Here is a 26,599-nt window from a genome sequence, read left to right as displayed (position 1 = left end):
GATAGATAGATAGATAGATAGATAGATAGATAGATAGATAGATAGATAGATAGATAGATAGATAGATAGATAGATAGATAGATAGATAGATAGATAGATAAATAGATAAATAGATAAAAGATGTCAGTGGATCATTTGTTTTTCCCTTGACACAACAAAAGAAATGAATATTCGTGCAGATATAAGTCTCCTAATTAATAAATCTACTCTCAGGAATGCTCGCACTACTTAGAATGGCAACACTGAAATCACATAAATAGATTTGTTCAACTCTCTGGAGTGTTTGTTGCATCTGAGTTATATCTGAATTAAAAATTGCTATTCTGCAAAGGTATTCCAACTCCAGTCCCCCCTTGGGTAGTCAAGAGGTTAATGACACTCCGCCTCACATTGGATTTAAGAGAATAGAGTACATACATAATTAGGAATGTATACCTTCGAAAAAGTCCGTTTTGGAAGGGCAAAGTGTCCCATGAATCCTTTGACAACTGACTCAATGCCTCGGACAGGCGTGAACCCTCCCGTAGTGCTCTGAAGAAACTGACGCAATGCCTCGTAGCCCCCATGGAGACCATACAACAACATTGGATTGCTACGTTTGGTCTAATGATAGAGAAATCTAATAAGTGATAGAAGCAACGAAGTAAAAGATGACATAGATGTAAAGATGATGGCCACACATGTGCTAGACCATAAGAACGAAAGTACGGTGCAGCTAAGATGACCATCTATTTTCATTGCATTGATCAAGATAAAGGAAGCACAAGGGAATGACCAGCACTGGACAATCTGAGTTGTCGAATAGATATAGTTGTAGATATTACTAGATATTGTTCCCTCACTAGCCGAGGGGCTTTGAGCTTGAATACCTCTGAGGAACAGCAATTTTTAATTCAGATTTGACACTATTAAATTGGAATGGAGAGACACGGTCGACAAATCTTGCATGGTGCCCCAACGGTCCAACAGACTAAGGTATATGTAAGGTAAAAATTGCCTTGATACTTTCTCTCATTGTCACTGACTTTTTTCATCGTGTTGTCTTTATGTTTGTTTAATGTTATCGGCAGATTCTAAGCTTTAAAAAAATGTATATAATATTCCTCACGCTCACCGCACACAAGAAAACAGGTGTAGACATGTCTGCATAAAATGTTTTGTATGTATATGTTTTACTATCTACTCTTCGTTGTCTGTATTTAACTTATTTCAAGTTACCTTTTTTTTTTAAACGCCAATGACAATAATTTAGTGAGCTGCCATCTGTTGCTAGGTGCTATCCCTGCCTTGAAATAGGCCAGAGAAACACAGCTTGGGTGAAGCGAGCATTCGGTGTTGTAAAAGGTAAGGTACATTTTTGTTCAGTTTTCTCTTTATTGACGTTTTTCTCTATTCCATGACAGAATGACTTGCAGACCAAAGGCTACAACTTGAAATTGACAAGAAAAATTCATACTGCGTGCTACTTTATTAATGACTAGATAAATTAACAGTGTAAAATGGTATCACCATACCAGTGACAGAATAATTACTGTTCTATACTAAGCTTTATAACTTAACTCTGCTATATACATATTTGGTTTACATAAGAGAAGGTCAAAAGGTCATCTTACTAGCTTTTTGTTCACAGCAATCATTTCCCCAATGTCCGTTCACTGGTCAAGTTTGTTCACCTGAAGAACACTGACCCCTTAATTGCGTGAACACAAGGATTGTTATTGTCTATTTAATGGTAACGTAGACTGTTACTATGATGACATCTTACAACAGTGAAGGTCATCTCATAGTACTCATGAAAATCCCCACTAAAGACTGAGATAAGACTAAGACTAAGATTAAGACTGAGACTGAGGCTGAGGCTGAGGCTGAGGCTGAGACTAAGACTGAGACTGAGACTGAGACTGAGACTGAGACTAAGACTGAGACTAAGACTGAGAATAAGACTGAGACTAAGACTGAGAATAAGACTGAGACTAAGACTGAGACTAAGACTGAGACTGAGACTGAGACAAAGACTGAGACTGAGAATAAGACTGAGACTGAGACTGAGAATAAGACTGAGACTGAGACTAAGACTGAGACTGAGAATAAGACTGAGACAAAGACTGAGACTAAGACAAAGACTGAGACTGAGACAAAGACTGAGACTGAGACTGAGACTGAGACTAAGACTGAGACTGAGACTGAGACTAAGACTGAGACTGAGACTGAGACTAAGACTGAGACTAAAACTGAGAATAAGACTGAGACTAAGACTGAGACTAAGACTGAGAATAAGACTGAGACTAAGACTGAGACTAAGACTGAGACTGAGACTGAGACAAAGACTGAGACTGAGACTGAGACTGAGACTGAGACTAAGACTGAGACTGAGACTGAGACTAAGACTGAGACTAAGACTGAGACTGAGACTAAGACTGAGACTAAGACTGAGACTAAGATTGAGACTAAGACTGAGACTGAGACTGAGACTGAGACTGAGACTAAGACTGAGACTAAGACTGAGACTAAGACTGAGACTGAGACTGAGACAAAGACTGAGACTGAGACTGAGACTAAGACTGAGACTAAGACTGAGACTAAAACTGAGACTAAGACTGAGGAGGATTTTTTAAAAGAAAAAAATACAAAAAGGTGGCGGTAGGCCCAAAAATGTTGAAGACCACTGATCTAGATGATGTTATAGATGCCTTTGCTGCACAGAAAGCACGACGTGAAGAGATATGATTCCTCAGAATATGCATTTTGTTTGCTTTCAATAGCGGAAATAGTGATTGGCGCGCGGCTCATAGCACTCCCCCAGACTCCTTGCTGGCAAGGGCGGGGAGTCTATAATTTTTCCACTAACTCCAGGAAGAACTTGGTGTAGGGAACAATAAACGTCTTTCTAACGAATGAAGGGTCAGAATGTAATAAAGATTAATTTTGTGTGTGTACACACACACATATTTTTGCGGGGGGGGGGGGAGTAAAAATCCCCCCCAACCCCCCCCCCCCCCACAAACAAAAAATCCTGGCTACGCCCATGGGCTCAGCCTGAGTAAATGATCATCTAATTGAAGGTAGTCCTACGAAAACAAGGGCTCTTTTCCTAAGCCGGCTTTAGGTCAACTGTCCAAATGGCTCGTGGCCACTAGAGGGGAAGTAGAGTTTGTCATCTTAAATCATGATGAAGGCTGCTTATTCAATCTTATTTGTGAAATGTGTTTGTCTAAGTCATAGTCTTAATGCAGTTATTTTTTTTATCAAACAAAGTGAATGTAATCGATAAATTATGAGCAGCTGAAGTCACAGTAAATACACAAGTTACTAGCAGATTAAATATTTATTTTTAGAACAAAGAGATTCGCCTTTGTACGATTTAAAGTAGGTATAGCACTAGAAGGTAGCAATCTGAAGTCTAGAAATATTGGAGAGGTTGATACATGGTCTACAAACTAGAAATATTGGAGAGGTTTATACATGGTCTACAAACTAGAAATATTGGAGAGGTTTATACATGGTCTACAAACTAGAAATATTGGAGAGGTTTATACATGGTCTACAAACTAGAAATATTGGAGAGGTTTATACATGGTCTACAAACTAGAAATATTGGAGAGGTTTATACATGGTCTACAAACTAGAAATATTGGAGAGGTTTATACATGGTCTACAAACTAGAAATATTGGAGAGGTTTATACATGGTCTACAAACTAGAAATATTGGAGAGGTTTATACATGGTCTACAAACTAGAAATATTGGAGAGGTTGATACATGGTCTACAAACTAGAAATATTGCAGAGGTTTATACATGGTCTACAAACTAGAAATATTGGAGAGGTTTATACATGGTCTACAAACTAGAAATATTGGAGAGGTTTATACATGGTCTACAAACTAGAAATATTGGAGAGGTTTATACATGGTCTACAAACTAGAAATATTGGAGAGGTTTATACATGGTCTACAAACTAGAAATATTGGAGCGGTTTATACATGGTCTACAAACTAGAAATATTGGAGAGGTTTATACATGGTCTACAAACTAGAAATATTGGAGAGGTTTATACATGGTCTACAAACTAGAAATATTGGAGAGGTTTATACATGGTCTACAAACTAGAAATATTGGAGCGGTTTATACATGGTCTACAAACTAGAAATATTGGAGAGGTTTATACATGGTCTACAAACTAGAAATATTGGAGAGGTTTATACATGGTCTACAAACTAGAAATATTGGAGAGGTTTATACATGGTCTACAAACTAGAAATATTGGAGAGGTTTATACATGGTCTACAAACTAGAAATATTGGAGAGGTTTATACATGGTCTACAAACTAGAAATATTGGAGAGGTTTATACATGGTCTACAAACTAGAAATATTGGAGAGGTTTATACATGGTCTACAAACTAGAAATATTGGAGAGGTTTATACATGGTCTACAAACTAGAAATATTGGAGAGGTTTATACATGGTCTACAAACTAGAAATATTGGAGAGGTTTATACATGGTCTACAAACTAGAAATATTGGAGAGGTTTATACATGGTCTACAAACTAGAAATATTGGAGAGGTTTATACATGGTCTACAAACTAGAAATATTGGAGAGGTTTATACATGGTCTACAAACTAGAAATATTGGAGAGGTTTATACATGGTCTACAAACTAGAAATATTGGAGAGGTTTATACATGGTCTACAAACTAGAAATAGCTCTCCTGTTGGTGTATCCGGTGTAAAGAGGAAGTGATGAGGTTTTGTTTTATCTCTAGCACTGTGTACTTCAATATTCTAAGCTCTCTTTGTTGAATTTATAGTATCTATATGAAGGAAGCATTAGACTTTCAAAGGCTTCCATTATAAATTAAAACTTTACAAAAAAATAAATGCTCAACAAGATCGAATGACATACATTTGTGTAGTTAACATTATAGTTCAATTCTATTTTATTTAGTTCACCAAAAAAAAAAAAAACAACGAAGTTTAATTTTGCTTCCGTGACATTGTTGAATTGTCAACATCTCCAATGGAATGAAATCGGATTTTCAATATTTTATTAGTTGTTTTTTTTTTCCCAACGAAAAGGACGGACAGAAAACGCAAAACTAATTGCGGCTTTTCCTTTTTCGTGGGCCACTAAAACACGAACAATAAAATATATAAGGTTAACTGTAGTTAAGTCCTGAAAAATGTCCTGTCTACAAATATTTGTTTGCCTTCAGTCGTAAAATTACTATGGATTTTAGAACATTTCTTCTTGTGACTATAGATACTTTTATAGGTATTCTCTCCCACATTGATTACATAGCCCTGGTTACTTACCCTTCCAATGTTTGAGTAGAATGAAGCAGTTGTTGTAAATCTATTGAGTTTCAATAAGACATGAAGCAATTGGTTGTATGCGGAACTTGTTCATTGAAATAGTAGTGTGCTTTCTAGGATGATGATGACTGGTTAGATGTCATAGTAGAGAGTCTTAGATGGTTTGGTCATCTTTATCGAACATCACAAGGTCCAAGACTTATTCTTTACGGAGACATCCTGTCACCCATAAGCCACGTTTATCCTTAGAATGTGGCTTAGCAAGTTACCCGTGCGTTCGGGTTCAAGAATAATGTGGTGGGTCCCCAGTGACTCCCCAGTGACTCCCCAGTACGTAGTTTGAAAAGAACAAAAACCCGAGTTCATCTTTGGAGTAGCATTACATTAACAACAAGAAAAATAAAAAATATTTAAAAAAAAAAAAAAGCTTATCTAAGGGAAAGAACCCCGCACTCACAATTATATATCTCAATAATGCAGAATTATTTTCCCTTATTACATATTAAACTAAAATAATTAATTACCAATAATAAATTGACTAATTGGTATTTTTTTCGATAATTCATACTTTGTTGTTGTAGTTGTGAGAGAAATAACGTGTTCAATTATCTAAGGGAACGAAACTCTAAATATTTAGCCGTATCTGTGAATACTGAAGGATTAATTTCCCTTGTTGGTATTAAACAAGAAATCAATTACGAGTAATTAATTGACTAATTGTTTTATTGATTCATTTCTTGTATATGCCAATGAATAATTGTGCAAAGTTTCAACTTGATCTGAGAATAGGTGTGGGAGAAATAACGTGTACAAACTTTTTACCAGACAGACTGACAGAATGAGTTGATATAAGCTTTTTAAGAAAAAAAAAGGGGCATTCCAATGTCACAATGTAAACAACTTACTGTTAAGTAGAGTAGTGTAGGTAATGTAATAGATAAATGTTATGAACATAAAGATAAGAGAGCCGAGAACCATGTCCGCTTAGTATGGCTTTAATACACTGAATGACCACACAACACACATTTCGTGAACACATTCTTACGGACGAGTTACAAGCACATGTAAACATAAGAACGACAACCGATACAGCATAGAATTTTCATAACAATCTATATATATAATTGTCTTCTTCCCTCAACAGTTTAAATGAGAAGAAGAAGTAAAAGAAAGATCACTCTCTTATTACTGCGGATAGTCCACGAGAAAACAAGAGAGGGGGGGGGGAGAACACGTAGTCACAAAATAGCAGGGCCGGACCGTTGTAACCAAGAAATATCACTTTTTTTTTTATTTCTACCTCACGTTAAAAAAAAAAGGGGGGGGGGGGGGAAGGTAATCTACTCTGTAGTAACTATCGTTTTTTGTTTGTTTTGTTGTTTATCACGCGTGGATTGGCGTTGTCCATATTGAATGAACATTTTCGTCTATATATTTTAGGAGATTTGTATGAGTTTTCAAAAGATTTTAATAATTTCCGAATATTTCCAGGACTTTTTCGTATATTTTGCAATTTCAGGAGATTTCCAGGACCTCCTGTTAAATCGACAAGAGGCCGCGGGAAATCTGTTATAAGTTATAAAATGGTTTAATTTAATAATTTATACAAATAAATTCTAAAAAAAATCTATGAAATTGATCAGATATCTGTCAGACATACGAAGATGTAAATAAAAAGAAATCAGAATTATCGATCTAATGCAAAGTGGAACAATAAAAACTTGAAGTAAATAAATGCGGGAATGAACGTAGCCTAACACATGATAGAAATGATAACACTAAAATGCGTGCTTACAAAACGCACATTAGAATATAGCGGCAGATATAATAAATGTATACTGTACGCATTCACAGAATTAGGAACGACTCTTGTACTTAACAATATCTTTTAGGAAATAAATGTGATAACTTGGAAAGATAACAGCCTACTATTTCATTATGACTTGCTAGAGGTAAGATTTATTTGACTGAGTCAGTGTTGCAACTAATTACACCAGGGAGTTCAATGTTGAGTTTTGAGGGGGAAAGACATTTCTAGAATCTTTTCCGTCCATTTGGATATCGTCATAATTTCTTTCTTTAAGGTCAGTGTCAGGCCTGATAGAAAAATTAGTACGGGGAAGAGTGCCACACCCATTCAGTGTTTTAATAGACCAGAAATATGTTAATACACATTTTATTCCAATTCTTTTATTTATTTTATTTGGCACGTTATGCCTGCAGCAATATAGTGTTATCTCTGACAAAAAAAAAAAAAACAGACCGAGAGTAGTCGTCAGAGAAGGCCTGATCACTGTATGGTGTGACGAGCTAGTGGGCTCCACTACCAACAACTTCGCAGGGTCTGTGTTGAGGCATACTAGAACGAATAGTCTCGCTCAGATCAAGGAAAAAAAATGATGTCTCAATTCGGCTTCCTGATTGTATGACCACGCCCACCTTTCTTACTGCGTTTAGGCGAGACCAGTCGTTAGAGAAGGCCTCCACACTGTCACAACCTGTGGGCAGTTTAGACCAATAGCTCGTTACCACGTCGTACAGACCTGTGACGTAACGAGCAACGAGCTATTGGTCAAAACTTCCCATTGGTTGTGACGTTGCAGGTGAGGCCTTCTCTAACGATTGGTCTCGGTTTTGTCATTTTACAAAAGTATTTTTAAAAGTTTTTCATTTTTTGTTATTTATGAATCTTCTTAGAAAAGAAACGAACTAATACTGTTACATCAAGAACTAATACTGTTACATCTTTGTAATAGCCAACTCAAAGTGCGCGTTCATTCATATCTCTAGAGTCCTGGACATGTGGCCAACAGTTCTTATATTGCTGTTGTGTTCCTTGTTGTTGAGTCTTGCATTGGCTAGTGTTTACCATGACTACTGTATTGTTGGAGGTGGACCGAGTGGACTTCAGCTGGGATACTTTCTGAAGACAGCTTCAAGAGATTACATTGTCTTTGAAAGAAGTAACATATCTGGTAAGTAATGATCATACCAATATGAAAATACTTTTTAAAATATTTACTAAAATATACTAAGATTAATAATTAATTAATGAAACAACTTTATAATTAATCGTGAATCCAGAATAGAAAAAGAGAAAAGAGAAAAAGAGATGGGGTCAATAGAATGTCTACACAAGGTTTCTGTCTGCACAAAATCTACTTCTTATTTCCATTAGGATAAATTCCCCAAAAATCAACAGAGCTAGGAACACACGGGGCTGGAGGTTTTCCCCGTGGTACAGGCTTTTTACCTTTTACCTTTACTAATCCCTTAGTCTGTTAAACCGTTGGGGCACCATGCAAGATTTGTCTACCGTCTTTCTCCAATCCTCTGTCTTTTCCTTTAATTAGAACCTCTTTCAAGGACAGGTCCGTCCATTCTTTTATGTTGTCTTTCCATCGCTTTCTCTGTCTGCCTCTTCTTCTTTTTCCTGGTACTGTTCCCTGAAGGAAGGTCTTTGCGAGACCCAAAGACATTGTAATATGGTCATAGATTTTAGCTTTTTTACGATACTTAGCAGGTCATCATGTGGTCCAATCGATGCAGTAACCCTGTCTCTAATCTCTTGGTTTGTGATGCGGTCTTGAAATGTGATACCTAGGATCCTTTTGTAGCATCTCAACTCCATTGCTAGGATCCTCCTCTATAATTCTGAAGTCAACGTCCAAGACTCACAAGCATATGAAAATGTGGCCATGACCAGGGATCAGTCTGATTTTGGTGCCGAGGGCTATGCCTTTGTCTTTCCATATTATTTTAAGTTTTGAAAGAGCTGCTGTGGACTGTGCAATTCAAGCCAGTAGTTCAAGTTTCGTTCCCTCATCTGAGACAATAGCTCCGAGTATTTGAAGCTAATGACACTAGTCAGCTTTTCATCTCCAATACTGATGCCCTTTTTAAAGGCTACCCTGGCTAAATGACTCTTTTATGATTTTAGCTCAACGCATAATTTTCACGTTGGTTTGTGTTGCATGCTTCAAGACAAATTTCGACTCATGGTGTGCTTATTGACTGTCTAAGACACTTGTTGAATACCGCTGGCAAGCCACATGCTCTGACTTGTATGGTGGCATACGAGCACTGCCTACAACTGCAGGGTTCTTGTCCATGGCTTTCGGAAGAGAGGTTTTGAGCCTCTCAAGCCGTCACTTACCTGTAGTTGGATCTTTCATAATTACACATACCATTAGCATTGGCATTTAACAAAAATGTTCTAATATGTAGAGAGATGTCGCCATTAGGTCACAGTAATGTTCACTACTACGTATATTGACCAATCAAAGTTGAGGCCTAATATGCTCTCGAAATGAATTACAGAAGGAAATATTTTTACTAAGAGTCTTCCCAATTTTGATATTCATGTTATTTCTACTACATTTTCGATCAGAAATTATAGGATTTTAAAGACCAACTGATTTTTGTTACTGGACATAAGTACGACATATTCGTTTCGTTTCAAGAATATAACTTACAATAAACAACAGACCAATGTCTATCCACTAACCCTAATAAACACATAACAAACAAACAAGAAACTTGATCGAAATAAAAAAAATCGCTTTTCATTACTTCCTATATCTTTTAATTGCAGACAGTGTTTAATTCGTAGGCCTCTAGATCTAGAATCCAAATCTATGTTTTATATCTAACAGGCAGTTTTTTCCAGCAGTACCCACGTCACAGAAAACTTATTAGCCTGAACAAAAGAAATACGGGTAAGGTCAACAAAGAGTTTAATCTACGTCACGACTGGAACTCGCTTCTGTCACATGACCCAGATCTTCTCGTCACTAAATATTCTAGAGAAATTTTCCCAAATGCAGATGTCCTGGTTAAATATTTGGACGATTACCAGGTCAGTTAAAACATATAAAACATATAAAAGCATGTTAAGAAAATCAGAAAATAAAGCAAAAACAACATTTTAAAAACTTTAAAAAACAAAACAAAGCTTATACTAAGTGTAATTATATCAATTAGTTTGGATCAGTCATTGTAATTAAATTTGTAATATATTTTATTGTTACCTTCAACTTTAAAGCGGTGGAATATTTCTCTCTACAAAGTATAAAGGAGACTAATTCAACTTAAACCACCACATCGGTCAATTACAATTTCTGACCCTTGTTCGATACCAAGACAAAAAAATTAATTACAAATGGTTAATTAACTAATTGTTGTTTTTTTATTGATTGTTCAGAGGAGTAGTTAGGGTGAGGGGAGAATCGGAAAATCCCCATGTGCCCCAACTTAAGAGGGGCCCCCAAATGAGTGGGGTTTTTTTTACATTAAATATAACATGAAGTGCAGGGGCCCCAAAGAGGTCAAGATACCTGGGCCTCCAAATGAAGGCAAATTCCTAGGTACACCACTGTGATTCTTGTTTTGCGCGGTAAAAATAATTGTGCTAAAATTCAACTTAGGTGTGGGAGAACTAACGTGTTTAAACTTTTTACCTGACAGACTGGGTTGATATAAGCTTTGTAATCACATTTTAATGATCTCCTTATATACTTCTCAAGTAATTATTTATTTTATAACAAACTACTGATTTCGAGCGTTTTTGCCATTCAGAGTAACATTCGTCATGTTTGTTAATTATTATTTGCATCCATTCCCCACATCTGCTCCACCTATACGATAGCTCTCATTGCCTTAAGTTTAGTTTTGAGTTCCTTGAAGACTTGTATTTAGAATACACACACACAATATATCTACATGCACTTCAACGATCACACTTTGCTCGTCAAAGTTCAAAATGATTCACTTGTTTTATTTTTTGTTTTCTCCTCCAGAAAAAACTTGACATTAATGTCAAGTTCAACGCCAACATTTACAACATTCGAACTGAGAAAAACCAATCTTCTCCTGATGGCCAGGTTTTTACAATGCAAGACCAAACAGGGCAATCATACGTTTGCAGGTTATTCATTTTGGCTTCTAAATCTAAACTTTCTAACGACAATAAACAATGACAAAAACTTCCATAAAATGACAATTTAATCCAATGTCTGAAGCTTAACCTGTTCTAGTTTCACGTTTAACAAATAAAATAAGAAAAAAGAGATTCAATATGAAATCCATTTATCTTATTTTCCTCCTTTTATTATACTATCCTCCTGGAACACGATAATCTTTTAGATTCCCCTGAATTCGATATTTTAATCCTTGTGTTAAAAACACATTAACACATTCTAAAGTCTAGTTAAAAACCTATTTTTCATTTTAACAAGTTATTGGTTCTTCGGACAAAGTGTTATTTATTTCTCGTTATCATAGTGTTAAAACCTGTAAGGGAGACAAATATCAGAGATGCCAAATAAAAACCATGCTTTTAATATAGGAGTTGAATTGAAGTTGTAAATGTCAGAACTGAAATCCAAGCGCTTTAATTTCATAAATAGTTGTGACTCTATATATTGTTATATTGTTGTGTTTTGTTGTAGCCGGAGAGAAAAACTACGAGAGAGAGAGGCCTATTGATAAGCTAGGCCTTCTAAAAGATAAAACAATGTTTGTGTACCTTTTTAGAACTGACCTATACAATTTCTAATTTCCTCCGCTTGATCACAAATTAACATTTATTATTTAGTTAAAAGAGCGTCCTTGACACCATCACATTTCTACATCACCATCACATTTCTACATCACAATTTTTCTTCTTTCCTTTCCTAATTTATTTTATTATTTATATATTACGAGTTTTATACATAAAAAAATAGTCTATTATATCTAAATAAAGTTCATTATGAAAAGCCCCAGAGGATTGTGAAGTTTTAATCTACAAACATTCATGAAAATGTGTATGTTTTCGAGAAGACGAAGTCAAAAATGCATATTTTCTTCACGTTCATCTCATTTCTTTTTACTAAACACTAGATAGCATTTCGTGTGATGCAGTATTGTCTCTTACTGATGCACTGTGGACATGGTCACACGGTACAGAAGATTCCACAATAACTTTAGTTGTTTTTAATACCTGTTTCTAAACAATGTTCAGACTATGTGACATGTATGGTCTTTGCAAAGTGAGGGTATTGTTTTCCTGAAATTAAGTACGTATATTGTATGAAGATAGAACATTTTTGAAACAAAAAATGTAATGCAGTCTATGTCAAAACGTAGATGTGCAAGATATAGATTATCTATAAGTCCAGAAATATTCAAAACAGTCCTCAGAAATCCTCATATCAAATAGTCTGTTAATGAGAATAATTGGCTCAAATTGGTTAAGTTCAGGTCTCTGTTGTGAGTGCCAAAAATTGCTTTTGTTATCTTTTTTACGCTAATGCAAATTATGAAAATAAAAGTTAAGAATTATAAATTTAAAAAATACACTTATTAATGTCTTCTTAGAACACTAATCATGGCCACGGGAGTCTCAACTCCAAACATTCCAAACGGAGATGGAATCAATTTAACAGTAGGCTACGAGTCGATGTCTTTAAATCCTGAAGACTATGAAGGAAAATCTGTGCTGATATTAGGTGAGTGCACAATTTGGAATTCTATGATAAAACCTAAACATAAACGAACACTATGGGCTGGAACAAATATTTAAAGAATCTAGATTATAGATCTAACAATCCAAAAGTGAGAAATCTGTTTCATATAGTTCAACATGAAATATCAGTTCACAATTTATATATTTTTTTATAAAAGCTTTCAATTTTTCTTATTATAACTTTTTATGTGGTTAGAAACTCCTGCTTATGCATTTTAGTCCAATAACTTTATTTATAACTTTATTTTAACAATTATATTCAAAGCAAATAAAATAAAAACATAATATACAAACAACTCGTTTTCAATCACTGCAAATATTACATAAAGTGGCTTTATTAAACCAATAAAAATTATGTTAACTTATATTTATTAGCCATTTCATTTGTTTCAAAAATGAAATATCTTATGATTTAATTACTATAAGAGTTTTATGATGCGCAGAGTTTCTTTGCTTGTTCTAGTCTTTAAATGTCTCGCTCTCTTCATACAAATATTTTCTTCCTCGTCACTGTGGCTGTTGTTTTTATTTCTTTTGATGTTTTGTTTGCTTCCTTTATGTTGTTGTTGATTTCTCTCATATTGTTGTTGATTTCTCTCATATTGTTCTTAATTTCTCTCATATTGTTGTTGATTTCTCTCATATTGTTGTTGATTTCTCTCATATTGTTCTTGATTTCTCTCATATTGTTCTTGATTTCTCTCATATTGTTCTTGATTTCTCTCATATTGTTCTTGATTTCTCTCATATTGTTCTTGATTTCTCTCATATTGTTCTTGATTTCTCTCATATTGTTCTTGATTTCTCTCATATTGTTGTTGATTTCTCTTCTTATGTGTATGTTGATTCCTCTTATGGGCACTTAATTCAAAAGAAAAAACTTTTCATTGCAAGCCATTCCATTGACGTCTTTATGCTTGCTCATATGTTCTCATATCATTTGAGGTTCAAAGTGTACCCAAGGCCGTGCAACACCCTTTCTGTCAATGATTAACTTTTCTTTATCTAGATACATGTCAAGATATATATGTCAGTGAGGTAGATTTCAAGACTTATCAAATGTATGTATCAATTCTCTAAGGTCGAGGCAACTCTGCTTTTGAGATAGCTGACAGTATATATGGTTATGCCAACTTTATACACCTTTTAGGACGCTCTCGAATTCGTTTGGCTTGGGCAACTCACTATGTAGGCGATCTAAGGTAAGAGTTTGAATCTTTTGATTTTAATAACCGACATCCAAACGATATTACAAGTGACTATGAGCTAGTTATAAACATTGTATGTATGATTATCTAACTCGCGGCCTTTTGTCAGCTACGAGACAAGGACATGCAATAGAACAAAAAATCTTTATTTTTCAGCAAACATCATTTAGAATCCATTTATTATACTGACAAGTGTCACTAGATTTAAATACCTTGGAGCTGTCCCATCAGATTAAGGAACCAAACCCGAAATACTGGCCCGAATTGCACAGTCCACATCAGCACTTTAGACTTTCATAGATTTTCCATGTGAAGTAATAACTTGTTTGCAAGTATTTTGCATTGAGATATAATGAGAAAGAAAGAAAGAAAGAGAGAGAGAGAGAGAGAGAGACAAGACAAGGCTTATATTTTACCAATTGAGCATTTCGGAGCTTCTTTTTGAAGTACACATCTGGAGTATTGGGAATCGTGTTGCATTTAGATTCTTAAAACGGATTATCACAAATTGTTCTCTTACTGTCAATTTTGTACAATTCGATTCAGAAAAAAAATCATGAACGAATAATAAATGAAATATAACAATACCTATTAAAAGAAGCTTATCTTGAGTGAAGTTGTATCAATCATTTAAATCATTCATGTCAATAGTTTTTATAGATCTAGACTAACAACAATAAATTTGTGCGGTTGGAAATATTTTGATCAATTGTTTTAGTTTAGCCGTTTAGCACAATTTTCATGCTTTTAGATTGCTCATAGCGTCTAATAAGTCCAATCACTTGTTTGGACCAGGTATCTGGAAGAAGGTTTTCAAAAGCAACATTTAAAAACAAAAGTTGCTTGAGCTGAATTTGAACTCGAGTACTCGAGCCTCCATGATAGAAGGCGAACGTGTTAACCACGTCGCATTAGTTTTAAATTTTTAGCTAACGACCTATTACCTTTAGCTTAGTAGGCCTTACTGTCGCCTTACTGTTCATATATAATACAAGATTAATTAATTACGACTAATTTATAAAATAAGAAGTCGTCGCTATTTCGATTGATAAATGTGTTGTCATCGACACTGAATAATTGTGCAAAGATTCAACTAGATCCGAGATTTGGATAGGAAGTTATTACGTGCACCAGAGTCCACCAAGACAGAGCTTGGTAAAACATCGTCTCTATATCAGCCAATTGTATTTCCTATAGCATCTCTGTTTACCAAAAAGAAACCAACAATGCATTTGTTCTCTTCTTGGTTAGCAAAGTTTTTCCTAAACATTTTGATTTGAATTTGAATTAATTCAATTTTTAGACTTTGTTATTTAATATCTGCTTCTATCGCTCCATTGACCGACTGTTTGTTGTAGGGCTGTCAACAATGCTGTTTTAGACACGTACCAGTTAAAATCTCTGGACGGTCTTTTTGAAATGCACGTTGATACTGAGATGAAACTCATCCAGAAGGGAGGCAAGATTTACCTGCCCGAAGTAGACGATGAACTTATCACTGCACCATTTGAAAGAACCATTCTAGAACCATACGACGTAGTAATACGAGCTTTGGGATTCATTTTTGACACGTCACCATTTTAGTGAGTGCTCTTTGTCTAGTTTGTGCTCATTCCAAGCTAAAATACTTTAAAACATTAAAAAAAATCTTTTTCTTAATCGCATTCCATGTTGGTAAATGTAAATAAGCCTAACAGTGCTTATGATGATTTCGTTGATTTGTATATAGGCTATGTCTTGACCTTTTTATTTTATAAACATAAGTCTAGCCACCCCAGTTGGAAAAAGACGTGACTTGGTTTCTGTTGTCTTATTGTCTGTCTCTGTAATGTTTCTATCACAAAAACTAAAAGTGCTTTATAAGTCTGATTTTAACATTGCATCCTTGCGCTTGTAATAGTTGCAATAACTTCTTTCGATCAGTGCATCCTTTTGTCCTATTCCTGCTGCAATCTGTTACCAAATTACGGAATGTATTGCCCAACCCTTTTTCCAACATGACACACTCTTCTTTAGTTATAGGTACATCTCCACAGGGTTTTATGTCAAATACTTTGTTAAAAATTTAATTTTAGACTCTCTATCTGATAACATTGTGGTGTATCGCAATTTGAGCTTCTCAATGGATCTCCTCCACAAGATCTCGGCTGTATGCGTTTCCATCATTCCAGAGGATCCTGAAATATAAAAAGACAACTGTATGCTGTTTTTAAATAATTTAAAAAAAAATTGTCAGTAGAAAAATGATTCTAGATTTTTTAAAATCTAAAAAGTTTTAAAACAAGAAAAAATTACCTCACCTGTCTAGTTGATATCACAATCAGGTTTATGGGATTCAAACCATTCTTTGTACAGTGTAGGAGACTGTGATTTCAGTCTGGTACCAGTTGTGCTACAAGTCTGGCAAAAGTTTGGTAGTACTTCAAAATCAATGACATAATCTATGACACACATTGATTTGTGTCCTCTGGTCATCCAAGTGCCATCAAATGAAACGGTAATGTCCAGTATCATGTCCAGTATGTCATTCTCACTTAGAATAATTATTATTTGCATGCTTCTTTCTAACAAGATGAGTTTTACTGTGCAAAGCTTGGCGAACTTCTTCAGCATCCTTACAAATGGACTTTGTTCTTTTGTAGAAACTTGTTGGTGATAACCTGGTAGGTCTAGATGTTCACAGAAAGTGTTGAAAGTTAATCGTCCTAGTCCACATCACGAGGCGGCAACAACTGCAGATATGTTGATGGCAAATGTTTTATCATTTAATGAGCGTTCAGATGTAAAAACATCATTTACCACAGTGCCACATTTATCACAGTAAAGATTTAGTTTTGACACTAGGTCAAAATGACTGATGTCTTCTGATTGCAAAGTTAGACCATTAGTATTACAATAAGGACACAGAAGAGGAGAAAGCAATTTTTCAATTTTATTAATGTCAATTTAAAATATATTTTAAGAGCATTATTTTCGAAAAATGAAAGTACTTATTAAATAAATAAATGGATAAGCTATCTAAATAAGTTTAAATCTAAAAATCGATTTTTAGGTCCAAAATTTCGATTTCCTCTTAAAATAATGTATGCATTTTGGATGTGTATACATATAAGTCATTTCTAAAATTTGCTTTACCCTAATATCGCTATGAGATAATCTCCGATCTCGATTTACCTGAAAAGGAAGAGGCTTAAGACAATCGCCAGACTAAAATATCACAACACAGATACACAAGTAAAAGAAGTGAACGTTTTCAGCCTCTTGGTGACTTCGACTAGTTACTATGACATCTGAATTGAAATAGAATACATATAGTTATCTCTGGAGTATTACTAATGCTTACATCGTTGGCACTAACTACTTGTGAGCGCCAGGCTTGGGAAAGATTTATAGCTCACTAGAGAGCCCGAAGTGTTACTTGAAAGACTGGACCGGCCCTTCCCTTTTGTCTCCCTGTTTTTAGGGTTCTTTTTGCATCTAAGATTGCTTCTTGAGTCACCTATCGTTCTGGAAAAGAAATAAAATAGTATCATTAGTTTATCAAAACTATCAGATCTCTATGTATATAATGACTTAAAACATAGAAACCTTATAAAATCCATTTCTAATAACAATAGTTTGTCTTGACAGTAACAAGTCTTTAACCCTAGGCGCTGGAAAGTTGAAAAAATATCCAGCAATCACGCACAACTATGAGTCAGTGGATTACACGGGATTGTTCTATGCAGGTACAGCTAGTCATTCCCTGGATTTCAGGAAATCATCCGGAGGATTCATTCATGGATTTAGATATACAGGTAAAGATTTGGATATACAGGTAAGAGTATAGATTTAGAGTTTAAATAAATGGATAAGAGTGTATAGATGTAGATATACGGGTAAGAGTAGAGTATATACTGGTAAGAGTAGAGTATAGATTTAGATATACGGGGTAAGAGTATACATTTAGATATACCTATAAGAGTACATATTTAGATGAACAGGTAAGAGTGTAGGATTTTTTAATGAATTTCCATTAATTGGTTATAAACATAGTGAACTAGTTAAACATCAAACTTATTTTTTTACCAGCACCATACCAAAAGTTTTGATGTTCTCGTGACTTAATCAAGATGCAAGAGCGCTACAAGAGCCTGGAATTTCCCTCATAGTCCAGTATCAACCTTTTACCTTTCCTCCTCAACTTTGACTTGATCTGAGCTGCACTCGTTTGGCTAGTAGAAAGAGTATGCGATGTACACGCCGGGAGATATCATTTTTCTGTATCTCAAAAGACCGTCAATAGGTTCCCAAGCTCATCACTGTGGTGGACTTTCGTTCTTACACGGAAGCTGAGTCTAGATAAAATAAAATGGAAGGCTGCTTCCATGCACCTCTTGTGAAATCAATATTGAAATTATTTGTCTCTATCGGAGATTGGAACTTGAACCGCAAATCCCAGATTAAACTGAAGATGTCTCCAACAAACTTGCAGCCCCAAAGTTTCGTGAACTTACAAAAGCCCAGAAAGGGCTAATGACAAAAGTAGTATAGCTTGCTTTCTTGTGTATCGAGCTAACTCAAGCGTGTTTAGTTACCAGTAGAACGACAAACTAAAACTTAAATCGACTATAACATAGGTTAATAACTGCATGATATCTATTGGAAACACGAGTAGACTGTGAGAATTAGAAATACGAGTAGACTGTGAGAATTAGAAACACGAGTAGACTGTGAGAATTAGAAACACGAGTAGACTGTGAGAATTAGAAACACGAGTAGACTGTGAGAATTAGAAATACGAGTAGACTGTGAGAATTAGAAACACGAGTAGACTGTGAGAATTAGAAATACGAGTAGACTGTGAGAATTAGAAACACGAGTAGACTGTGAGAATTAGAAACACGAGTAGACTGTGAGAATTAGAAATACGAGTAGACTGTGAGAATTAGAAATACGAGTAGACTGTGAGAATTAGAAACACGAGTAGACTGTGAGAATTAGAAACACGAGTAGACTGTGAGAATTAGAAACACGAGTAGACTGTGAGAATTAGAAATACGAGTAGACTGTGAGAATTAGAAACACGAGTAGACTGTGAGAATTAGAAATACGAGTAGACTGTGAGAATTAGAAACACGAGTAGACTGTGAGAATTAGAAACACGAGTAGACTGTGAGAATTAGAAACACGAGTAGACTGTGAGAATTAGAAACACGAGTAGACTGTGAGAATTAGAAACACGAGTAGACTGTGAGAATTAGAAATACGAGTAGACTGTGAGAATTAGAAACACGAGTAGACTGTGAGAATTAGAAACACGAGTAGACTGTGAGAATTAGAAACACGAGTAGACTGTGAGAATTAGAAACACAAGTAGACTGTGAGAATTAGAAAGACGAATAGACGGTGAGAATTAGAAATACGAGTAGACTGTGAGAATTAGAAATACGAGTAGACTGTGAGAATTAGAAACACGAGTAGACTGTGAGAATTAGAAATACGAGTAGACTGTGAGAATTAGAAACACGAGTAGACTGTGAGAATTAGAAACACGAGTAGACTGTGAGAATTAGAAACACGAGTAGACTGTGAGAATTAGAAACACGAGTAGACTGTGAGAATTAGAAAGACGAGTAGACTGTGAGAATTAGAAAGACGAGTAGACTGTGAGAATTAGAAACACGAGTAGACTGTGAGAATTAGAAACACGAGTAGACTGTGAGAATTAGAAACACGAGTAGACTGTGAGAATTAGAAACACGAGTAGACTGTGAGAATTAGAAACACGAGTAGACTGTGAGAATTAGAAACACGAGTAGACTGTGAGAATTAGAAACACGAGTAGACTGTGAGAATTAGAAACACGAGTAGACTGTGAGAATTAGAAACACGAGTAGACTGTGAGAATTAGAAACACGAGTAGACTGTGAGAATTAGAAATACGAGTAGACTGTGAGAATTAGAAACACGAGTAGACTGTGAGAATTAGAAACACGAGTAGACTGTGAGAATTAGAAACACGAGTAGACTGTGAGAATTAGAAACACGAGTAGACTGTGAGAATTAGAAACACGAGTAGACTGTGAGAATTAGAAACACGAGTAGACTGTGAGAATTGGAAACACGAGTAGACTGTGAGAATTGGAAACACGAGTAGACTGTGAGAATTAGAAACACGAGTAGACTGTGAGAATTAGAAACACGAGTAGACTGTGAGAATTAGAAACACGAGTAGACTGTGAGAATTAGAAACACGAGTAGACTGTGAGAATTAGAAACACGAGTAGACTGTGAGAATTAGAAACACGAGTAGACTGTGAGAATTAGAAACACGAGTAGACTGTGAGAATTAGAAACACGAGTAGACTGTGAGAATTGGAAACACGAGTAGACTGTGAGAATTAGAAACACGAGTAGACTGTGAGAATTGGAAACAAAACAATCACGTTTCCATTTATCTCAATAGTACACAAGTTAAGGGTACCAATGAATTAATGAAATCATTAAAAAATATTCTTCTGTCTTGATTTGCATGCAGCTCGAGCGCTACACAGACTGATGGAATGGCGCTATGAAGGAGTCCCTTGGCCGTACATCGATCTCCACTTACCCCAGCTGATGAACTATGTTATCAAACGAATGAACGAAGTTTCTGGAACGTATCAAATGTTTCAGGTACGTCTGGGCACGCCTGACGTCACTTCAATCAATTAGTGGCATACATAGTAAGCAGAGTTAAGTTCCCCTGTTTCTGTGTCTCACGGCTAACGGGGGTGTCATGTGGCCAGCACCATGACCAACCGCCTTTACTTTTCCCCAACTAGTGCCAGGTAACCATTTGAGCTGGGTGGAGTCAGAGGTGCCCTAAAGGTCCCGAAATTAAAAATCCCAGTCATCACCAGGATTCGAACCCGGAACCCCGGTTCGGAAGCCAAGTGATTTGCCTCACAGCTACCGCGCCTCCATTGGAGAGAAAGACAGACGGAAGCAGAGAGAGAGAGACTAGACACAACCTATTTCTAATTACAAAATGTTATCGTTCCTCAAAAGAAAGCAGTACAAACTACAAACTAGATTACAAGCTAATATTCAGAGAATGTTCTAAAGATATAGCTTCTTCTATTTCAATATCATTTTACTTTTGTTTTTGTTTTTTTGCTGAAAACTTGTGAACGAAATATTTTGAAACTATGAATGAAAATCGCAAATTTCCTATTATAGATCGAAAGAGAATATGTACACAATATGTACACAATTTCTAGAATCCCTTTCTAAAAATCTTTTTAAAAAATCAACAATGAGGTAAGGGTAAAACAGTACGTTTCATCACGACCAATTTCTTTGGGGTATATTTTTTTCTATATATTTTTTAACGATATGGGATAGTAGTGCATGATGCCATTGTTTCTTCATCTTAATAAACAAATTTATGGTTTAGTAATTGGCATGATAATACAATTTAGGCCCGCTGGTTACTTTTGTATTATTTCACTGCAATATAACCTCTTTTTTTCTTGCCTTAAAAAGTATTTTTAATAATTGTAATATAGTAAAATAATGTTTGATTTATTGCGTACTTCTATTACTGTCCTATAGTCTACTAATAAATATGTATAATTATATTTATAAATTTATACTGTTTTCTCAGTCACTGCGTTAATGCACAAAATCCGTCTATTTTTAGCGGCCCCCGAAATGGGAATAGCCGCTATTAGTTTTTGTGTAGTCTATCCGTCCGTCCGTCACGTTTAGATCTCAAAAACTAGAAAAGATATGGAAAATCAGATATCATATTTTAGATCTTTCAAAGTTCTGATGCTACGGTTACTTTTTTTCTTCTCTGAAAGCTTCAATCAACTATGCAAGTAGTTTTTTTTCATTTTAAAAGTACACCATTTTTATAGCTTTTTACTATTAATAGTAAAAACACGGGAGACTATTTAGTAAGTGATGTTACCCTTTAAGCATACTTTTAACCCCATTTATGCAAACTGTTTTCTGTATTTTCTTTGGTCAAAAAATGTTTCAAGAACATTTGTATTACTAAATTAAGTATTTTCTGTCATACTAGCCACTTACATTTTAAACAAAATGTTTACTTTTGTTTTAAAAAAGAAAGAATCTTTTTTTAGTCTGCATGTAAGTAGAATGTAATGTAAAACAACAATTAATAAACAATGGTACATGTTGTACGTACCTAGTAACCTCACTGTAACACGTAACGAAATGGAAAAGTTTCGTTGTTGAGGCTTTGAGATTGTGTCCCTTTATAAAACAATTAAATAAATTACATAATCATTCAATAACATCAGTCAGGCAAGATTCATATTAAACTATATCTTCATAACTATCAGTTCATTGAATACATATGAATATTAAAAATATAATAATAATAACATTAATACTATCCCGTGGTATCAAGTCGTTTGTCGAACTAACACTACAACAGTAGCGCAACACTTTCGACACAAACACTTCTCTTCTTTTTGTATCGATGGAGTTAGGGTTGCAGTTGTTTGTAGTTCATCTTTTCTGATACTCTTTCTGAAAATATTGAAACCTGCCATTTTATCTGTCTGAGCGGACCACTTCGGATCCTATTTTGAGTTGTATCTCCACATAAACTTTGTAACCTTGTTTTATAATACAAATCAATTTTATTTTAAGAAGCAGTGCTTCAATTGAAAACATTTTTTTTTATTCTTTTACTAATTTATTTTGCTAATAAACAAGATGCCCCGAGATCATTAAATAGTATTTTAATAACAATTTTAATAAATTTACTTTCTATTGAATGTAGGTGCTTGGAGACGTCCTCATTGTGTCTGAGTAAGTTTACTTTTGACATTAAGTGCCTTTTGTTTAGTAGGATATCATGTTCACAAGGATAATTTATTTTTTTCTTGTCAATATTGTCTCTAAACACTAGGCCTCTCTAGCAATGTCTCATGTTGCGAGCACTTATTGAAATGTTTAGTTTCCAACGAAGTTTACTGAATAAGTTATAAATACATTCAAAAAATGTGTCAAAACAGAAAGTGTTTATACATATAATAATGTCGTGAAATAAATTTATTATAAAAGCTACGTGTTTTTAAATTATCGTAACAACACCTTAAGCCAGAACGTCCTCTGCTCCAAAACGTCACAATCCGACAGTGAGTTAGTGTAAAAAAATTCGCAATAATTTTGTATAACTTCCCGTATATATAGTAGCTATTGATCCAGGGACACCGTTAGTTAATTTTGTATAGCTTCCCGTATATATGGTAGCTATGGATCCAGGGACACCGATAGTGGCCTTAAGTTTCCACGTTCTTAGTATTTTAGGTTTCAGACAACATTGCACATAATATTAAGAACAGCAAGAAATGTGAACATCAGATGTTGTATTTTCTTTTGTCGACTAGTTCTTTTTTAATCGCTCATTTCTTTCTTTCAGTATCAGAACACATTTGTGTTCCAAGAACACTAAAGTAGCCTCCTTTTCGTTTCTTTCAGAGATAAAGAAAGCATTAGAGTGATTGAAGAGTTCCCCATACATCTCTTACACGAACTGCCTCAACGTACCGGTCACAACGGGTCAGCTTACATTGTCATAGTGTTGGAATACGGACATAACTTCTCTGGACCAAACAATGATGTGTTTAGATTAGACCGAGCAGTTGGGGGAGCCATTTACGCCTCTTTATCCAACTTCTTGCACCCTGTTATCTACTATTACTCTCAACTGCCCACTGGTGAGTTAGTTGGATACGTTAAGTATGTCCATATCTACTATTACTCTCAACTGCCCACTGGTGAGTTGGTTGGATACGTTAAGTATGTCCATATCTACTATTACTCTCAACTGCCCACTGGTGAGTTGGTTGGATACGTTAAGTATGTCCATATCTACTATTACTCTCAACTGCCCACTGGTGAGTTGGTTGAATACGTTTAGTATGTCCATATCTACTATTACTCTCAACTGCCCACTGGTGAGTTGGTTGGATACGTTTAGTATGTCCATATTTACTATTACTCTCAACTGCCCACTGGTGAGTTGGTTGGATACGTTAAGTATGTCCATATCTACTATTACTCTCAACTGCCCACTGGTGAGTTGGTTGGATACGTTAAGTATGTCCATATTTACTATTACTCTTAACTGCCCACTGGTGAGTTGGTTGGATACGTTAAGTATGTCCATATCTACTATTACTCTCAACTGCCCACTGGTGAGTTGGTTGAATACGTTTAGTATGTCCATATCTACTATTACTCTCAACTGCCCACTGGTGAGTTGGTTGGATACGTTTAGTATGTCCATATTTACTATTACTCTCAACTGCCCACTGGTGAGTTGGTTGGATACGTTAAGTATGTCCATATCTACTATTACTCTCAACTGCCCACTGGTGAGTTGGTTGGATACGTTAAGTATGTCCATATTTACTATTACTCTTAACTGCCCACTGGTGAGTTGGTTGGATACGTTAAGTATGTCCATATCTACTATTACTCTCAACTGCCCACTGGTGAGTTGGTTGGATACGTTAAGTATGTCCATATTTACTATTACTCTCAACTGCCCACTGGTGAGTTGGTTGGATACGTTAAGTATGTCCATATCTACTATTACTCTCAACTGCCCACTGGTGAGTTCGTTGGATACTTTAAGTATGTCCATATTTACTATTACTCTCAACTGCCCACTGGTGAGTTGGTTGGATACGTTAAGTATGTCCATATCTACTATTACTCTCAACTGCCCACTGGTGAGTGGTTGGATACGTTAAGTATGTCCATATCTACTATTACTCTCAACTGCCCACTGGTGAGTTGGTTGGATACTTTAAGTATGTCCATATCTACTATTACTCTCAGCTGCCCACTGGTGAGTTGGTTGGATACGTTAAGTATGTCCATATCTACTATTACTCTCAACTGCCCACTGGTGAGTTGGTTGGATACGTTTAGTATGTCCATATTTACTATTACTCTCAACTGCCCACTGGTGAGTTGGTTGGATACGTTAAGTATGTCCATATCTACTATTACTCTCAACTGCCCACTGGTGAGTTGGTTGGATACGTTAAGTATGTCCATATCTACTATTACTCTCAACTGCCCACTGGTGAGTTGGTTGGATACGTTAAGTATGTCGATATCTACTATTACTCTCAGCTGCCCACTGGTGAGTTGGTTGGGTACTTTAAGTATGTCCATGTTGTTGTTTTTTGGTTTTCGCTTGAGTGTTTTACTTAAAGATCAAACTCTTGGAATAAGATCTCACGTCCCTCGGCAGCTACTTTGAGGATAGGACGAAACATTGGATGGTACAATTGAAAGGGTTAGTGGATAGACATGGTCATTAATACGAGATGTTATTACCATGGCATCGAACACTTTCTGCTGAGGACTGATGGTTGGTGGTAAGGAATATGGGCGATGGCTGCATCCCAGGATCACGTGACGACAGCCCGATGCGCATACCACATAAGTAGGCAGCAAGTGAAAAATAACGCTCTGGTTATTATTTCATAGCCTTCTCAGAGTATAAACAAATACTTAGACTTGGAAAATAATAAACAGGCACCCTTCCAACCCACATTAACTGTAGCATGCATGGTGGTTTAATCTAGGATCTCTCTCTCTCTCTCTCTCTTTCTTTCTGTAGATGTATGTCTTTAAGGTCACAACCTCAAAGGCCTGCTTTATATATCTGTTAGCACTAAGGGCTGATTTTCTATGTTAAACCTAGCTCTATATGTACTCATGAAGAGTTCAAGAATCAAAACTCATTGACTTGTAGAGATGAAGATATGAGAAGATAGAGTATATGCTTCCTTAGATTCACATTCCACTATTGGATGTCGTAACCGATTGCAAGTTTTTTTTTATCCAAAACGTTCAAAATCAATTGTTTTCTGTGGTTATAGTAAAATCAAGACTAAGTCTGTATTTGTTACGGTAATGAATGGTTGATTTGCCAACTTTGCTTATATTTACATTAAATTCTATCTTAGTTTTATTTTCTTATGATCAAAATTCACTCAATGATTTTAATAAATTCATGGACATTTAAAATAATGTAAAACAGTCATTTTTTAGATGATCTCCTTTGATCTTTCGATACATAAACCAATGTGGATGATAATGTGGTTTAAATTTATTTGTACTTTATTGTAACTAGGATATAACATAGTCAAAATTACCATTATTATATTAACTCAGACTTTTTAAAACTATATCGTTGCTTAGAGGAATCTATGCAGTCTAAGTCCAAGAATGAAACTCTGCCACGGCCAGACTACATTCACCACATAGTAGAGGATTTCTACACTAGTTGGCAAAAGTCTCAAACCCACATACTTCCACTCAGGAGATTTTTCGAGAAAGTTCTCAGCGTGGATCTAAGAACATTCTATACAAAATCTTGTTTTCTTGTGAGCATGACAAAAGACAAGACCAGCCAGCATTGCAAGCAAAGCTATTTGCAGAATCAGGGACTCTACGGTACCAAGGAATTAAAATTGTCATCAATGTATCGAGGACTTATACTAACAATCTAGCGAAAGAATGCTAAAATGTCACAAAAAGCAA

At 35.4% G+C, this 26,599-nt stretch overlaps 1 protein-coding gene across 3 annotated transcripts; it reads left to right on the top strand.

The window, feature by feature from the left end:
* Window positions 1-1,229: 1,229 nt before the first annotated feature.
* On the top strand, window positions 1,230-26,599 carry LOC106078228 (FAD-dependent oxidoreductase domain-containing protein 2-like). Of its 3 annotated transcripts, none has more exons than XM_056019888.1 (12): window positions 1,230-1,344; window positions 8,105-8,289; window positions 9,970-10,172; window positions 11,113-11,240; window positions 12,674-12,804; window positions 13,903-14,023; window positions 15,388-15,612; window positions 17,660-17,826; window positions 20,550-20,686; window positions 22,812-22,840; window positions 23,513-23,751; window positions 26,258-26,599. In XM_056019888.1, exons 2-12 carry the CDS (start codon window positions 8,115-8,117, stop codon window positions 26,566-26,568), a joined length of 1,866 nt encoding a protein of 621 aa, XP_055875863.1. In that variant the 5' UTR covers window positions 1,230-1,344; window positions 8,105-8,114; the 3' UTR covers window positions 26,569-26,599. The 3 variants fall into 3 exon arrangements, with proteins under 3 accessions (XP_055875863.1, XP_055875865.1, XP_055875864.1); XM_056019890.1 differs by having other exon boundaries at window positions 1,248-1,344; window positions 8,071-8,289; XM_056019889.1 differs by having other exon boundaries at window positions 1,266-1,344; window positions 8,012-8,289.

The sequence above is a fragment of the Biomphalaria glabrata genome, chromosome 2 (genome assembly GCF_947242115.1).
Source record: "Biomphalaria glabrata chromosome 2, xgBioGlab47.1, whole genome shotgun sequence".
NCBI lineage: Eukaryota > Metazoa > Mollusca > Gastropoda > Planorbidae > Biomphalaria > Biomphalaria glabrata.
Note: the sequence above shows the minus strand (reverse complement) of the source record. Positions and strands in the feature narration are given on the sequence as shown.

What these genes read in the sequence shown, in the direction of transcription:
- LOC106078228 (XM_056019888.1), top strand. Translation starts at nt 8,115, where the DNA reads ATGTGGCCAACAGTTCTTATATTGCTGTTGTGTTCCTTGTTGTTGAGT. An exon ending in AATATTTGGACGATTACCAG is followed by an intron (nt 10,173 to 11,112) that starts GTCAGTTAAAAC and finishes TTTCTCCTCCAG; the next exon opens with AAAAAACTTGACATTAATGT. An exon ending in GAACGTATCAAATGTTTCAG is followed by an intron (nt 20,687 to 22,811) that starts GTACGTCTGGGC and finishes TATTGAATGTAG; the next exon opens with GTGCTTGGAGACGTCCTCAT.